This window comes from Mustela nigripes, chromosome 1, assembly GCF_022355385.1.
Source record: "Mustela nigripes isolate SB6536 chromosome 1, MUSNIG.SB6536, whole genome shotgun sequence".
Taxonomy (NCBI): domain Eukaryota; kingdom Metazoa; phylum Chordata; class Mammalia; order Carnivora; family Mustelidae; genus Mustela; species Mustela nigripes.
In genome coordinates, this window is record NC_081557.1 from 234676542 (window position 1) to 234692614 (window position 16073).

The 16073-nt window shown below is 42.8% G+C and overlaps 1 protein-coding gene across 5 annotated transcripts in view; it reads left to right on the forward strand.

The window, feature by feature from the left end:
- FAM114A1 (family with sequence similarity 114 member A1) overlaps positions 1 to 15100 on the forward strand; it is an 88065-nt gene extending 72965 nt beyond the window's left edge. For all 5 annotated transcript variants that reach the window (XM_059382530.1, XM_059382500.1, XM_059382540.1 and 2 more), the window contains 6 exons: positions 14 to 105; positions 1778 to 1939; positions 3587 to 3726; positions 6606 to 6678; positions 10587 to 10640; positions 12372 to 15100. In XM_059382530.1, coding sequence (XP_059238513.1) covers positions 14 to 105; positions 1778 to 1939; positions 3587 to 3726; positions 6606 to 6678; positions 10587 to 10640; positions 12372 to 12497 — 647 coding nt within the window. In that variant the 3' untranslated portion in view covers positions 12498 to 15100. The remainder of the gene's footprint in view (positions 1 to 13; positions 106 to 1777; positions 1940 to 3586; positions 3727 to 6605; positions 6679 to 10586; positions 10641 to 12371) is intronic.
- The last annotated feature ends 973 nt before the right edge of the window (positions 15101 to 16073 follow it).

Consider the following 16073-nt stretch of genomic DNA (forward strand, 5'->3'; position numbering starts at 1 on the left):
TTTCTGTCTCCAGCCTCAGAGGAAAAGGGAGAAGAATTTGCTAGCACGCTTACAGAACTTCTCTTTGAATTACACGTCGCGGCCACGCCTGACAAGCTCAATAAGGTCAGCACTGTCTACATCAGAGTTTTTATTGTTGTTGCTCTTTTTAGGGTATTGGTTGTAAAAATTCAAGTGATCCACCTGAAATGGACAAACCCCAAGCCCCGAATGGCACAGGAGGGGAGGAGAATATGATCCCCAGAAGCCACACAAAGAAATGTGATGGGAGGGAACATGCAACAGGTCACTAGTAATTACCCTGTGACCTTGAACAAGTCACTTCTCCTCAAGGTAGACTTGTATATCGGAGCTGTGGGTATCTTCCGCACCGGGGAAGGAAGAGGGGTGCAGGCTCACCAAAGGGCTTTTGTAAATTCCATCTCCCTTACCCCCGTGGGGGTGACGAGTCAGAATGAGGCAGAGAGAAGCCCATCAGCCAGGTCAGCCACGAGTCTCCTCCCCGATACCCCACCCCGAATGCGGGTGCCACGCCGTGTGCTAGAACGATCCAGCCTTGTCACTCTGGCTGCTTCCAATTGTATGTTTTGCGAGGTCTTGCTGTAGAGCTTCTTAATGAGGGCACTCATTATTAATTACTTAGAACTGCGTTCTTTTTCCTGTTCACTCTCTCTCTCTCTCTTTTTCCCTTCTCTTTAGCAAGCGGTAGGGGACGCAGGTAACACTTATCAAGGCGGGTGAGGAAAGGGCAGGATGAGGCAATGAGGGGAGACATGAGTAATTTCTTTATCTCGATAGAGGTCACCGGTTCTGACAGGTCAGTGACTTGAACACAGCAGGGAAATTGCCTCATTCATCTCTGCGCAGCACCTGCCTCTGCTAGGGGAGAGAGAGAGAGAGAGAGAGAGTGTGTGTGTGTGTGTGTGTGTGCGCGCGCGCACGCGCGTGGGTCCCGTGGTGCCTCCCAGGTGCCACTGGCTTGTTGACAAAAGCAGGTGAGCTTGAAGAGGAGAAGCAAGTTTAACATAAACCCAGACATAGCTTGCACTTAAGCAAACAGCTTTAGGCTATAATGATAAAAGCTGGATGAGCTGCCCTTTCTCCATTCAGGGAGTGACAGGGAAGGGAGGTCCCTCCGCTTTGTCATGTGAGCCGTAATGCCTTCGGCCACAGGTTGCTCTGCCTGTATTTGTGAAACGAAGCTAGTCACAGAGCAGCCCCTGGTCTTCACAACGGCACCTCTCCTTCCCCTGGCGTGACTGGGCAAGAGCTGAGCCATCCTTCATCCTCCCCGTGTCATACATTATTAGGTCCATGAAACATTAAGGGCTTCATGAGACATATCAAATGAGGAAATTGGCTTCAGCAATGACCCTGGCTAAATCTCTCGCCTGTATATATATATATATATATATATATATATATATATATAGTACGATTATTCTTTTATAGTTGGTCATGAAAAGTGAAAAATATACTGTCACTCTTTCAAGGTCACTGTCGTTTTTATTCTTAATCTGTGTATCCTTTTACAGTGATCTCTGAAAAGGGTCCGCAGTGTTCTCTCCATCTTTCCTTTCTGTTCTGGCCCCTTTCCTTACTTGAGAGTCACCAGAAATCACCAACAAGGTGTTTTTAGGGAGACAAAGGATTTGCCCCCATCAACTTTTTAAAGGTACAGAGAATCACCCCAGAAGGTGGAGGGCAACAGTACTCTAGTCTTGGTATTGGATTTGCATAACGAATGAGTTGCTTTGGCTTGGTGCGGGCTTTGCAGGCCATGAAGAAAGCACATGACTGGGTAGAAGAAGATGAGGCTACGGTGTCCATAAATATGGCGGAACCGTCGGAGGAGAACACTGGAGAGGAAGAGACGGAAGAGAAACCAGAAAATCCTGAAGAAGACAAAAAGGAAGAAAGGAGAACTAATACAGTTGAGGTACATTTATTGGAGCGTGGCTACCTGAAGAGCAGTAATACGACTTTAATTTTATTAGCAGCTGAATTTCGAGTGAGGAGAAACCACTTCATTTTCATTTGTGCCCTGTTTCAACAGTATAGAAATATGAGGATTAATGTGATAAACACTAAAATTTCTCAATGCCAGGGCAGTTCATGACTTATCATAGATGTTGTCATTTTCCTCCAGAGCTTCATGAGCTTTAATTTAATGGAAAAAAGATCCTCAAGAACATCTTTGATTTATCATTAGAATAAAATTCCATCTGATATGCAAATTTGTAACTATAAAATGTCTTTATGCCCCATAAACTAATGAGGCAATTGAAGCTTTTTTCCCAAAAATATTTCACGGCCACAGTTTTTATTCTGTAGTTTAATAAATTAATGTGTGCATAATTTATAGCCTGCCTGTGTTCAAAACTGAGTGTGTAGTAACTTCATTTTTACATTGAATTTTCATTTTAGAGAAAGTGTTTTTTTTTTTTCTTAAGATTTTATTTACTTATTTGTGAGGGAGAGAGAGTGAGTGGGAGGGAGAGGGAGAGAGACTCTGAAGCAGATTCCGCGCTGAGTGCAGAGTCCGATGGGGGGCTTGATCCCACAACTGTGAAAGCATGACCTGATCCAAAACCGAGAGTCAGGCACTTAACCGACCAAGCCACCCAGGCACCCCCAGAAATTAACTTTGTAAATTCAGTCACTGTAAAGAGAAATGGCCATTGAGGTTTCTTTATTCAGTCGCCCTTCCACAAGCATTTTTGAGCCCCTCCCTGGTGTGTGCCCAGAGTCTCTCTGAGAACTAGGGACACGGTTGTAAGGGTTGCCGTATACCTGGGGGCCTGGCAATACTTCCTTTTTAGCACAGCGTTTCTCCTTAGAAGAGTATCAGATATGCCCATTAACCTTTGGTTAGTCTTTTCAGACCTTTTTTTTTTTTTTTTTTTAAAGAATTGTATATATATCTGTTAACATTATAGGGTAGTTGTTGATAAGTAAACTCTACCCCCAACTGGGACTTGAACTCATGACTCTGTGATCAAGAGTCCCGTGTGCTATGGATTGAGCCAGCCAGGTGCCCCATATCACAGGGGTTTTTGTTTATTATTTATTTATTTATTTATTGGTAAAGATTTTATTAAATTTTTTTTTATAGATTTTATTTATTTATTTGACAGAGAGAGATCACAGTAGACAGAGAGGCAGGCAGAGAGAGAGAGGGAAGCAGGCTCCCTGCTGAGCAGAGAGCCCGATGCGGGACTCGATCCCAGGACCCTGAGATCATGACCTGAGCCGAAGGCAGCGGCTTAACCCACTGAGCCACCCAGGCGCCCTTTTTTTTTTTTTTTAATTTTTTTTTTTTAATAGAGTTAAAGATTTTATTTATTTATTTGACAGAGAGAGACCCTGTGAGAGAGGGAACACAAGCAGGGGGAGAGGGAGAGGGAAGCAGGCTTCCCATGGAGCCAGGAGCCCCATGTAGGACTCGATCCCAGGACCCTGGAATCATGACCTGAGTCGAAGGCAGACGCTTAACAACTGAGCCACCCAGGTGCCCACATCACAGGGTTTTTTAAAAAGCTTCTGCTCTGTGGATAATTGTCTTACTTGCATTTATCTGTTTCAGGAAGTGTATATGCTGTCCATCGAAAGTCTGGCAGAAGTAACAGCACGCTGTATCGAGCAGCTTCATAAAGTAGCAGAATTAATTCTTCATGGGCAAGAAGAGGAAAAACCAGCTCAGGACCAAGCAAGAGTTCTGATAAAGTAAATGTTACTTTAATTCTTATGTTTCCAATATTATATATGTGTGCCATTCACACACATGCCCCCTAGGCTGCTAAAGTTTTAAATTATAAGTCAACTAATTCCATTGTTCTGTGGTCATCTTAAGAAATAGACTCTCTTAGGATTCACAGGATTCTTAGCTGAATCATGTTAGCAAGAATAATAATTAGGAATTATTTATGAAGAGACTTAAGGAAAGACACACAAAAGCATTCAAGGATAAGTGTTTATTTTCACAGAACGAAGTCTTAGAAGTACAGACTTTTAAGAGTAATTGCATTTTTAACACACCACAAGAATAGAGAAAGAACATCTTTTCGTGCAACTTCTCAGCCAGCTTTGCAAAGATATTCAAACACACCCCTGCTGTTCCTAGGGACTGACACCAGCTCTGTGCACTCTGAATGCTGGCAAAGATGGTTGGTGATGTAAGCCAGTTCCCTGTGGATGGCATGTGTGTGCATATGTGCCGTCATATGTTAGATTCTTCAACAAATAGTAGCCACTATGATTAGTTGATCTAGTGAAATAAAAATGTGTATCAATGTGGCTTTACATACATGAAAATAGTCAGTATGGAGCTTCTATGAAAACAGTTGGTATGGAGCTAGAAAACAAGCCATTAACTTTATGCACGTGGCTTTATGCATGGTATAGAAAATTAGCACAAATCCAAACACCTTCTCATTACTACACAGACACAGGAATTAAAATAGAGCCTTCTAAAAATATATGGATACACACACACACACACACACACAGGCTTCGCAACACCCCCATTCACTTTGCTAGCTGACTCGTCTTTGCTTATGACTGCACTTGGCATCGTAGATTGGGGAGCAAATGTTTCGTCAAAGAACTTTCCAGAAGGGGCTCCTGGGTGGATCAGTGGGTTAAAGCCTCCGTCTTCTGCTCAGGTCATGGTCCCAGGGTCCTGGGATCGAGACCCACATCGGGCTCTCTGCTCAGCGGGGAGCCTGCTTCCTCCTCTCTCTCTCTCTGCCTGCCTCCCTGCCTACTTGTGACCTGTCTGTTAAATAAATAGATAAAGTCTTTAAAAAAAAAAGAACCTTCCAGAAAGTCAGTATTGCATCTCTGTGCTGCTGGTAGATTGCTCCTCACTTGTAACTTTGTGTCATTGAGTCTAGATGTTCTTACCTAAACATGTGAAAATGAAAGATATTAGAAGAACTACACAATCCTGCACTTAATAGACTTAGAAAAAATATGTACTTACCTTAGTATATAGAAGGAAGAGGAAAGGGAAAATTAGGAGATGTTTCAAATAGAGAGGAAAACCTCTAAGTGCTCTTTATATGTGTGTGGTACTTGTTTGTAAAGGGAGAGTGTTCAGAAGTCCCCACATGTGTATAGTTGGACCTTACTCTTAGCACCTCTGATTTCCAGTCCAGATTATCCCAACCTTGCCAAGCTGTGCCAAGCAAAAGCTAACAAGACCTCACATTTGTCTGTATGAGACGTGCCTTTCCACCCATCTGCCCAAGAACATAGACAAAATGGCTCTGGGCTATCCCTGGACCTTACTCCTGAACCTTTCTGCAGATAAGTGTTGGATGGATGGATGATGGATGGATGGACGGATGGACGGATGGATGAGATGGTGGACAGATAGAGTTCAACAAACCAAAAAACATGACTTAGAACCCCTATTTATGGAAAAAAAAAGCTTAGCTCTACCGATTTCACTAGATCTTTTAAAATATAAGATTCTTGACTTGGAGTTACTGTTTTTCTAATAGCATTTTAACCACTATTCATAAAAGTCATCTATATGAATTATAAAAGAAAACAAATATTCACATCATTACGTTAACTGGGTTGTTTTCGGTTTTTGTCATCAAAGCAATATTTGCTAAATATTGCACCTGTCTTGCTTTATTTTCTTGGGGAAAATCCTTACAAGTCAAATGGCTAGAATGAACTTGGGAGTTTTGATATAAGTCTTAAGAACAGATTTTATAGGATCTTTATTATAAGGCATCTAATAAAAAATGTAATCAAGAAATCAACAGACATTTGAATTTGAATCCCAGCTCTGTCCCAGCATGTCCTACGCAAGTTATTTAAGCTTCTTAGGGTGCCTGGCTAACTCAGTCCTTACAGCATGCGACTGGATCTCAGGGTCATGAGTTCAAGCCCCAAGTTGGGCGCAGGACCTATTTAAAAAAAAAAAAAAGTTGCTTAGCTTTCTTAAGCGCCAGTTTTATCATCTATAAAATGGGGATATTAATGTAATCCATAAGGTCACTGTGAGGATTAAATATGATTACTCATATTAAAGTACTTAATGGGGCTCCTGGGTGGCTCAGTCAGTTAAACATCTGCCTTCAGCTCAAGTCATGATCCCAGGATCCTGGGATTGAGCCCCATGTCCAGCTCCCTGCTCAGTGGAGAGCCTCCTTCCCCCCCACCTCTGTCAAATAAATCAATAAAATCTTAAAAAAAAAAAAAAGTACTTGACATAGTACCTCAGTGAATGCTCATTATTATTTCAAAATGACCAGAAAGCGAGAGAAAATTCACTTGGCAAGAGGCTTACACTGCTAAACATATGGCACTCAAGCCTTAAATTTTCCTGCACATGCTTTTGATTCTAAAAAGAGGTAGGGTGAATTAGGCAATTATTCGTTAACTACACATGCTGAGGAAACCAGGATTCGATTCAAGGGTAATCGTGAGTCATGGAAATTGTTGGAGAACACATTTCCACAAAACACCTTCAAATTTGTGTGTGTTCTTTTAAATGGAATATGGTATCAATACCAGCCATTGTCTTGAGGGTTAAATTATTTTATCTGATGGAAAGTCCCCCAAAACCACTTTTTTTTTCCTTTCAGATTAACTACTGCAATGTGTAAAGAAGTGGCCTCCTTATCAAAGAAGTTTATGAATTTTTTAACCACTGTTGGGGTGAGTTTCTAATACTGATTCTTTCTCCCACCCTTTATGGAAGCTGGGTCTGTGAGGAAGTGTGAGGAGACGTGCAGGAGGCCTTCTCTGATAGCTCCGTATACAGACGCTGCGCCATGATGTCTCCCAAAACCAGGCCAGAAGCACCTTCTGTCAGGACAGGTGGCCTAGGACTCTCACCTGACTGGGTTCTAGTTCTGACCCTGCCATCTCCAACTTACAAGATATTAGGTGGGTTTTGAAATATCCGTGGGCCTCATTTTCTTTATTTGTTTAAAAAGAAGTCAGGGGTGCCTGTGCGGCTCTGTCAGTTAAGCGTCTACCTTTGGCTCAGGTCATGACCCTGAGGTCCTGGGATCCAGTCCCGAGTTGGGCTCCTGGCTCAGCAGAGAGTCAGCTTCTCTGTCTCCCTCTGCTCCTCCCCACTGCCCAGCTGGTGCTCTCTCTCAAATAAATAAACAAATAGAAGCCGAATGAAGGTTCCTTTCATTAATTAATATCTGTGATCTATAATTCAAGAATCTCTACTAGCATAATTTTGAATATTTGCATTCACTGTTGCCCTCAGAACCTGGCGTATGGACGCCACCCAAGGTGAGAGGCTTCTTGACTTTATTATTACACTTCAAGTGGAACCAAAAGAAAAGACTTAGCCATGCGAGTAGTGTTTCTGTTGCACAAGGAACAACTTTGAAAAGGCTCATTGTAACCTGTGACATCTGCAATGACCCTGTCTCCCAGGAAGGGCCCGTTGCGATGTCCTGGAGGGCAGGACCGCACTGTAGCTCTCTGAGAGGACTCAGCTCAGCCTTTAACAGGAAGGAACAGAAACAAGCTCTATATAATCGACCCAGGAAAGGGACTTTATTAAAGGCAGTGGAGGAAAGTGAGCCTCTAGGGGGACTCAGTGGCAGAATACATATTCCCTCTCCAAAGTCTCGCCATTCACGTGACTCAGTTGTAGCATTTCCCAGACCCCGTGTCTTTCCATTCGTATTCAGGCTTCCCGGCTGAGAAGGCTGTAGGACTCAGCAGTGTGGGTCCCATGTCCTCTTGGTATCGCCTGTAGTGACTGGGGGCAGGATGTTATCATGCAGACCGAGCTGGCTGTTGGGGTTCACTTCCCCACTCCACCCCCGCCAAGGCCAAGGACAGTCCTCAAAAGAAGTGGAAATGACTATAGACCTGTCAGCAGAGAAGCGACTCAATTAATTAGGGCTGAATCATCTACTACCTATTCGCTCTGTCATCAAAGAATCTGGTTTGCTTCTCCTATTTCGTAAAACTTGAGCTTTCATACTTGTAGGATTTGGGGGCTTCCGCAGTGAGAGCTTTACTGTATGTAGGCAGAGTGACGGGCAGAAGAGAGAAGTTCATGGATATGATAGGCATGATCAAACACATTCATGTGCTCAGTGTTGTCTGAGTAACTGGCCCCTGTGGGCTGTGGGGTGAGACTGCCAAGTTTAACAGAAACGTGTGAGGTCTTAATCAGGACGAGACGGCCTCAGCCACCCGGCTTCCCAAGGCTCTCTGTACCCTCTGCTCACTCTTTCCCCAGTTCTGGAGGTGGGAAACTGGGGCCGGAAGGGGTGGCTAATGCCCCCAGCCCTCTCAACTGATCGCTCACATCCCAGGTGGCCGCCCATCAGACAGGTGGCCAACTGTTGGTTTCTCTTTGGCCATCTAGCAGTGATGTGTGTGTGTGTGTGTGTGTGTGTGTGTGTGTGTGTAGAGAGAGAGAGAGAGAGAGAGGGATGGTTTCTATGACTCGTGGTGGACATCCTTTTATTTACAGTCGTGGGTAGTGCTCAGATGTTGCTTCTCATTTCTTTTGACCTGTTGTCTTCCAGTGCAGTGCACATCACCCAAAGAACTTGTTAAAACGCAAGTTCTGAGCCCTCACCCTGGGGATGAGGACTGAGATTCTGCATAGTACATTCTGAGTAACAAGGTTCTAGCAACTGGTTGTGCACTTGCCCTTACACCCGTGTACACACGTATATTGTACATGTGTACTGGTGTTTGTGCTCACAAAATCCAGAAGACGCGGGTTACCACTTTGGAGAAAGAAAAGGCTAGAGCTAAACAGGGTTTACTGAAATGCCGTCCCGTCACTGCAACACCCCCGATCTTGTGCTGGGATGAATCACGGACATCGGGTTTCTGTTCTCTGAAACAGCCATTATTCATAACTTGAAGTTAATGAGTGTGTATCGCTCTCCAGACTCCATTTAAATGGCTTGCACATCCCATTGATTCTGAAAACCAATGTCATTTTATTGCCCTCGTTTTGATTATATTTTAAAGGTTTATTGATAATCAAATAAACATGAAAGCAGATACCATAATGGATTTTCTGGTTAGTTACTGAAATGACTGGGTTTTTAAAGAGTGTTTCCCCAAGACTCCATTGTGTTTTCCCCAGTAAGATATTACTTTGCCCTCAGTAGAGCAGTGTTGATAGAAATTTGCTGCTCTGGAAAGATATATTTAATCTATATGCTTTTGTTTACCATAAAATCTCCTGGGTACAGTAAGGAAAACCAGCCTATTAAACTTGCCCTCTCTCTTTCCAGTCTCTTGAATTATTTATTGTCTAAGAGTAGAGTGAACACTTATAGAAGACTGTTGATTGATAGACTAATAGTGAAAATAATAATAATGATAGTAACTCTAGCTCTCACTTTTTGGACACCTACTTAACATCAGGCTTTTCATATACTCATGGTTTGCAAATTGGAATCTGCAGATCTGTCTGGAAGTGATATTGATGAATGGTTAATTTCAGGGTGCCTGGGTGGCTCATTCAGTGAGGTGGCAGACTCTTGATTTCAGGTCAGATCATGATCTCAGGTCCTGGGATGCAACCCCATGAGCGCACTCCTCTCTGCGCTCAACAGGGAGTCAGCTTGAGGGTTTTCTGTCTTCTGCTCCCTCTGCCCCTCCCTGCTGCTGGTGCACAAGAGAGAGCATGCTCTCTCGCTTTCCCTCTCTCTCTAAAATAAATAAATAAATCTTTTTATTAAAAAAGAAGAAGAAGAATTAATGGGCTCCTGGGTGGCTCAGTCATTAAGTGGCTGCCTTTGGCTCAGGTCATGATCCCAGGGTCCTGGGATCAAGACCCACATCGGGCTCCCTACTCAGTGGGAAGCCTGCTTCCCCCTCTCCCACTCCCCCTGCTCGTGTTCCCTCTCTCATTGTGTCTCTCTCTGTCAAGTAAATACATAAAATCTTTAAAAAGAAAAAAAAATTAAGAAAAAGGTCATTAAAAAAAAGAATATGTTATTTTTGCTGCTAATCTGGAAAATATACCCTATAACAAAATACCCATCTTTGCATTTAAAACAAGAAAGAAAATAAGGCTACGGACTGGGGCTGGGACTAGATGGGTCAATAAGGTACTTAACTCACCTGCAAAATTTTAAAAATTACCCTGTCCCACACAAAGAAACAACATCAGTCATCCAGATAGATATTCTGATGTAAAATTTAAAAAACGAAAATGAATGCAAAAAGATCATGATAAATAAAACAGCAACATTTTCAGTAGAGACTGTGCTTGTAGGACTCAGCCTCACTCACCCTCTGTAATCCCAGATGGGCTACAAACTTTCAATAATTAAAAACATCTGTGTTTAAATTTCTAGCTGTGTGACCTTAAACCAGTTCCTCAACCTTCCTGATTCCTAGTTTCTCATCTCTAAATGACGGTTATCACCGTATCTCCCTACCTACTGGAATTCCTGTCAAAATTAAATGAGAAGCCTTGTCTGTAATAAGCATTCCGTGTCTCCTCACCTTCCTCTTTAAGAGATCCCTCGACAAAGCCAGCATATGACATTTCACGTGGCAAGCCTTACAGTAGGAGCACCTAATCTGTCAATTTCTTTCTTTCGATTCCACAGAGCGACAAGAAGGCCGAGGTCCTTAACCCCATGATCAATAGCGTCTTGTTAGAGGTAAGTGGCCCCCAGTGAGAAAGTGCTTCGAATCAAAGCAAATGTTACAGCTCCTTTTTTTTTTTGTCCTTTTCCCAGGCAGCGAGTGTTATTGCAATTCTAAATCTTGCCATTAACAGCCTTTTTTTGAGTACATGTGTGTAGCCCAACCAGCTGTTAAACCGTGGCGGGAAACAACAATCCCTAATTTTCAAGAATTCCTGATTATAAAGAGAAAACGCTAAGCTTGCACGTTATTTCTGTTCCTGTTTCCTCTGGCAGAAGCACATTTCTGCTACCGAGTTTCACACCAGATTTAACACTCTGATTAGTGGCTGCAACCAGGGCTTCTTGCTCGATGATTTCTGTAAAAATGGGCACTTCTCTTCATGCATGAGAACCTGTGGTGTAGCTGGATCTAGGCTTCAGAGGAGCGGGGTCGACCAGTTGACTGGTTAGCGTCTGCCTGTTGAGTGACCAGAGGCTCTGTCGTCAGAGACCACTCGCTCACTCCGTGGCCTGCCGGCTCACCAGGACTGAGTAACACTGCTATGAAGCTGTCCGTAGACCGCTCTGGTCTTGCCAGAAGTAGTGACATAAGAGAGAAGAAAATGGGCCTGGGAGGCGTCATTCGTGCTGTGTTCCACCTGTGGCTGGTGGAGGAAAACCTTCCATGAGGGGCCTCACTCTAAGGAACTGGCCCATCTGTAGCCTCAGGGCACCGAGTTGAAACTATGGGTGTTAAGGGGTGAAATTTGAACATGAGCAAGGCATATCCAGCAGTTTTTTTGCATACGCTGAAGTTGCCTGTCAGTTGCAGAGTTTGGAAATTACCAAATGTAAGTCAAGGAAGGCCACCTCTATCCTTATAGTGACATCTGTGGGAATTGGCCTTAATGTTAAGGAAAACTACCAAGATGCAAATATAACAAAGCAGTGGCATCAAGTATCACCATTTGGGACACTGCCATGTGGTGGGGGGTGAGGTCAGCCAGCAGGGACAAGGAGCCCGAGAGGAAGGCTCTGGGGGACCCAGCTAAGAGGAAAGCCAGGCAGTCAGAGGCAGACTGTGGAACAAGAATATATCTCCCCCGGCCACCCAGAAGGCATTGGCCAATTAATTTACTATGTCAGTCGTGAAGAATACGCGGTCAAGTGTTGATTCATTTCCCCAGCAGGAGTTTTCTTATGACTTAGTGACCTGAAACATTAAATGGCCTCTCTGTCCACTGCTGTACGTTGGGGTACCACCGAACACGAATGGCAACACCAAATATCCACGCCAAGTAGAAAGGACTGACATGTGCAGGAGGACAGCCTTCAGGGACTGGCCATGAATAATTGCGCTATAATATCTCCAGTTCCCTTTATGTAGCCCACGCTCTAGCCCACACTTGGGCTTCCTGCACCCTATGCTTTTGTGTTATTTCAGGACAGTGGGCTTGGGCTGGGAGAAGGATGGGCAAGCTGGGCAAGACCAGACATACTGGGTCATGAATGCATACATATTTTCATGTACCCTCCAAATTGATGGAAATGATTTGCCTCGCGTGGAGCACATTCTCTCTGTTAGAGAGCTGAATGCATTCCATCCAAAGGAGCAGGTTTACATTTGCTTTAAGCACCAACATTAAGGGGAGCCTATTATAAGAGATTGTGAGGTTTGAAGAGAGGCACCGTTATCAGGCGGGAAGAATTGTCAGGACTGAACCCTGAAGGCAGCCTTTCAGGCACGTGTCTCCCTCCTCTCAGGGCTGCAACAGCACCACGTACATCCAGGACGCCCTCCAGCTGCTGCTGCCCGTGCTGCAGGTCTCACACATCCAGACGGCTGGCTCAGAAGCACAGCCAGGACCTGGCCAGACTCCATCCAGTTAAAGAGGTGGGCAGGTCACATGGCTTCGAGATGTACCAGATGTTTTCTCCACATCTGGCCCCAGACGCCCCTTGGAGGGCTCCAGGAGCAATTTTGCACGGACAGTATGGAGAATGCAAGTTGAAAGAAAGCATCCTGTCTCTTACTGTATATGGTGGTTTTACAAGTAATTGTGTTTTCTTTACGTTAATTTAAATTTACATGGCTTTATATTGATACCTGCCCTTCATTTGAAGTTCATTCACCAGTATTCATTTCCGTTTTCCTGACCAAGCATGCTATATTGAGAAATTCACAGGTAGATCCTAGACTTTTTTTTTTAATCCTTTAATTTCCCACCTTTAACTTCCCGTTCTTTATAGTATTACTTTAAATCAGTTCTTATACTGAACTTAGTTTTGTTATATAAATATCATAGGTAAAGATAACACTATTTACAGATATTACCTATTATGGTAAAAGAGAAACAAGTATCTCTTTAAAGTAACTCATTCTGAAAACAAGCTTTCATTGAGCTCTACTGTGTGCTCACAATAGGAATATGATCTCAACCCATAAAGACAGACATTCTGAGCAATCTGTATATCCAACGTGGGGCTCAAACTCACAACCCTGAGATGAAGAGTTACATGCTCTACCAACTGAGCCAGCCAGATGCCCTCAGAAGATACTCTAAAAGAGGGTTTATAATAATTCTTAAAATGCTTAAAAATACTAACAGATTTTCTAAGCCTTAAAAAATTTGAAGAGTGAGGTAATTTTTTTAATGTCCTGCCCTTCAATGTATTATTGTATTTTTCCACACTCCTTGTACTTGTTGACCCCAAACTTGATATATGGGGTGAAAATATATTGGGGTACTTGGGTGGCTCAGTGGGTTAAGCTTCTGCCTTCGGCTTAGGGCCCTTGGATCGAGTCCCACATTGGGCTCTCTGCTAAGCAGGGAGCCTGCTTCCCCCTCTCTCTGTGCCTGCCTCTCTGCCTACTTGTGATCTCTCTCTGTCAGATAAATAAATAAAATCTTAAAAAAAAAGGAAAGAAAATATATATGAAAAGGGGGTGCTAGAGCATATTCAGTTTAAACTTGACTCATTATGACTAAGTACATGATGGTGTAATTACAAAGCCTGGAAACATTCAAATAGAAAATTAGAGGGATCTCAACACAGCAGACCCCCAAACTGTATTTTTCAATCTGAAGCAAGATAGTCTGTAAATACACAGACCACACTCAGCAATGGTCAATACCATTATTGTTTCTAAAAGGCAGAAAATACTGATATGTGGGTTGACCGACTGGTATACTGATCCACGAGACCCCGCAGCCAAGAGAGACACTGTCAGTGGGTGCTTCTCCTGAGCTCGCCAAGTTCATTCCTTCCTTCCAGGTGGGGGTTCATATATGGCTCCCATTTCAGACCCCTGTCAGCATCCCTACAGCCCTCATCACAAGATGGCGCCCCACATGGCTCTATCCAAGTAAAGGAAGCTTGCACTTTCACAAGGGTAAAAATCCTTCATTGATATTTGCTTTTATCCCCCTCATGGAGTAGACTGCCTTTGTCCCATACAGGCAAAGTGGGACTATTTTAATATTATCCTATGTCTTGTTAGTCTTTGATTCATTTGCATCCTGTATTTCATTTGTGTATCTCCTAAAACAGCCCAGCCAAAGAGAAAACATAAGAACAATGATTTACAATCCAGAAAGGAACTCTCTGAGGAATCCATTAAAGTTGCTTTTTTCTTTTCTTTTCTTTTTTTTGTTCCTTCCTGCTTCTCAATAATGTGAAATGTTTCTGACATTAAGTCTAGAGAACAATTAACTGATAAAAATGTTAACATTTACCTCTTCGTAAATTCTGGACATACTATGTCTAGAGCAGAGGAAAGGACTTAGATTTACAATTTCTTCACATCAGATTTTTTAGCATCAGATGGATTTATAGATATTAACTGGAAATGTAATAGGAACGAGTAGTTTCAAAGGAGCTGGATTTCCAGAAATAGACTTTAAGCCCAACTGCACCCATTTAGTTTATAGCAACATTTTTAATCCTAAAATGAAATAGGAATCCCTAGAAGAATAAGAGATAACTATCCTTTAAAAATGTAGTTGGCCTTATTTACATTGCATTTACATATGTTTTAATGATAGACTAGGAAAGATGGCCAGGTAGAAACGTTGGCTGAGAGATGATTCCTGGGGCCTCACTCAGTGGCCTGTGGATTACATTATTTAAGAGAGAATAATCACTTAAAATATATCCACCCTCCAGGATTGCTCTCTTTCAAAGCCGGTTTTCATGTTCCCTTTTAAATAATTGCTTCTTTGCTTTGCTTTAAAACCTAGCAAAGCCCACGATCCCGATATGGGCAAATGTCAATCACTTACTGAATGAATGATTTAGCAGGCTTACTTTGGAAGTTTTGTATTCCTTCAATAATCCTTTACATAAATTGGGTTCATTCTACTCTATGCAATTACCCTGAACAAGTGTACCAGCTTTTTTTTCTTACATCAAGTGCAAAATAAGTTCTAGTCTAAATAATGGATATGGTCCTGTGTCTGTGCCTTATTAAATAAAAAAACATCAAAAGTGTATTTCCAATTCAAAGCAAAATGCGTCCCAGAAAAATTGCTTTGGGGCATTGATACATACAGCTCTAAACGGTAAAATGGAGTCCCAAATCTTAAAGCAGAGGCCTAAGCTTAAATAGTCTATCCCACTGAGAACAGAATTCTGTCTTCTCTCCGGGTCTCACACTGGGCTGCACGTCAAGGTCATGAGTAGTGGGACCAGGTGACAGGAGCCTTGGCAACACCAGCTAAGGAACCATGGACCCCAGCAGCAGAGCTCAAAGGGGATGGAGAAGCATCAGCTTTGGGTGGGCTAAAGAAAAGGGCTAAGATAAGGGTAGGAGATGGAATGCAGAAATGAGAGCGTTTTCTAGGCTTTGCAGAAGTCAGCTGACCCAGGAGCTCACCCATGGGGAAGTCAGCCTTCACATGCTGGCCAAGCTGCATTAAGTTAGATACCGAAGTGGGCAGATTTCAATCAAAGCCATCCCAGAGGTCTTGGAATTATGTCTTAGGGAAGTAATTTAGCAAAAATGTAAAATAAATATACTTCTGTTCTTTCCTAAAAATATGTATATATAATATATAGAGAGAGAGATGACAGATGGATAGATAGATGATAGATAGACGGACAGATGGATAGACAGATAGATGATAAAGTATGCTGAACAGATGGACTGGGTCATAATACATGATTTCAATCCACGTTTCATTTTACAAGAGCGATTTTTCTTTAGCATCAAGCTAATTTTTGTAATGTGAAAAGTGCCCTTTGATCTTCCTTTTAAGCATGCCCTACATTCTGATAACTCAGATCCAGGCTTCAGTTTGGTTTCTTAAATGACTGTGTTTGTGAAGGCACATCAGAAGAGATCATACTGAAAATCTGTTTCACAACTGCCATTTTGCCTTGTTTTTGTGGTTGATTAGAATTCAAAAAGCCATAGGAGTGGATCCAGACCAGTCACCCTTCCTTCACATGAAAAGAAAAAAAAAA